General features: G+C 55.9%; 1 protein-coding gene across 1 annotated transcript in view; it reads left to right on the top strand.

Moving 5' to 3' along the window:
- Positions 1–1,512: 1,512 nt before the first annotated feature.
- Positions 1,513–1,654, top strand: part of Igf2bp3 (insulin like growth factor 2 mRNA binding protein 3) — a gene marked incomplete at its 3' end in the record, with an annotated part of 173,543 nt that continues 173,401 nt past the window's right edge. Inside the window, exon 1 of the mRNA XM_023709852.1 lies at positions 1,513–1,642. Within this exon, the coding sequence (XP_023565620.1) occupies positions 1,513–1,642 (130 nt within the window). The remainder of the gene's footprint in view (positions 1,643–1,654) is intronic.

Raw genomic sequence — 1,654 nt, 5'->3', positions numbered from 1 at the left:
TGGTCAAATGCAGGCAAAGAGACTCGAACAGTTTTTCAAGTGCTAAAATCACCTAAGGGCTAACCCAGAGCGGTCTTCCTGTTTGAGTCCCAAGTTCTCCAACTAAAATTATTTAAACTACCAACCTACCCACTCCCTCCCCTCCAGACGAAAGGGTTTCTCTTTAAGTACCGACTTTCCCTACTCGGACTTCTCTCCCGGTGCAGCCCAGGCCCCCTCGTCCCCAGGCCCAAGCCAGGAACCACCGCCCCGGCGCTCCCCTCCCCCACCGGTGGCCAAGCCCGCCCCCGGCCTCATTTATCCCCGATCCTTTTCTGAATCGAGCAGCCAATGGCAAACGCGCAGCCCAGAGCCACCGCGAGCCGAGGCGGAGGAGGTGTCGCCAGACACCCGCCCAGGACGCCGCGAGCTCCCCTCCCCCACGCCCCGGCGCCCGCGCCCCCAAGCCCGGGCCCGGTGAGGGTGCGGCGCGTCTGCCCTCCCCCACCCCCACTCCTGCCCCCACCCTCACCCCCTGTGCGCTTCCGTCCTCGCCAGCCTTGGAAATGTGCCCCATGCTTGGCCGGGGCTACACTTCTCTTGTCATCAAAGCCACCAGGCGACTTGGAGATTGTGACTCTTTGGTTTTAATTTATTTTAAAAAATAGAATGATGGAAATTACGGTACCTAGAGCTGAGGAACTGTCTAGTTGTCATTTCTAGCCCCTATTTAAAAGAAAAATAATCAGTATTCTAACCTTCCCTCCTCGGGTCCGCCCCGACCTGATGACCCTTACTAAACTCGGGCGGTGACAATCAGCTCGCTGCGCCGCGCGCCCCTGCGCCCCGGCTGCGGCCGCTTGAGCCTTCCCCCTTCTCCACCCCTCCCCAGGTCCCCCGCCCCAGATCGTTTCCCCTCCCCCTCTTCCCCTCGCTCGCTCTTTTTTTCTTTCCTCCGAAACCCGCTCTAATTGAGGCGCTGGGATTCCTCACGTGAGACGTTGATTTGTAGTTTGAACACGTGGCTCATTCAAAAAGCCGGACACTCGGAGCGGATTTTTTCCGCCTCCTGCGCCTCCCTCCTCCTCCCCTTCGTCCCTCCTGCCAGTCACCCTTCGGGGTTCTTCTGGGGAGGCGGCGCCTGCCGCACGTAGTGTGATATTTTCACAGTCCGCTGGCCGTGCCAAAGGGGCTGGGGAGGAAGAGACAAAAAGTAGTTTTTTTTCCCCTCCTCCTTCCTTCTCCTTTCTCTTGCTAATCCCGCCTCCTCAGAGTTAGGAAGACTCGTCGTTGCGTTTGGGTTGTGGCTAGATTTTTTTTCTTTCTCCTTTTTTAATACCTAGAAAAGGAAAAACAAGAACCTTCGGATCTGATTTTTCCGCTCCTCGTTCTTGCCCTTGGTTCTTACGGTGCTGTGTATTTTAAAGGCGAGAAGACGAGGGGAAACAAAACCCGCCGGATCTATCCATCACTGTGGGTGGTTTTAATTTTTCGTTTTTCTCAATTTTTTAAAAAAACCAACCACTCTTCACAATGAACAAACTGTACATTGGAAACCTCAGCGAGAACGCCGCCCCCTCGGACCTAGAAAGTATCTTCAAGGACGCCAAGATCCCGGTGTCGGGACCCTTCCTGGTGAAGACGGGCTACGCGTTCGTGGACTGCCCAGACGAGG

This window comes from Octodon degus, unplaced genomic scaffold (assembly GCF_000260255.1).
Source record: "Octodon degus isolate 3935 unplaced genomic scaffold, OctDeg1.0 scaffold00015, whole genome shotgun sequence".
Lineage (NCBI taxonomy): Eukaryota > Metazoa > Chordata > Mammalia > Rodentia > Octodontidae > Octodon > Octodon degus.
This window is presented reverse-complemented; position numbering and strand designations above follow the sequence as displayed.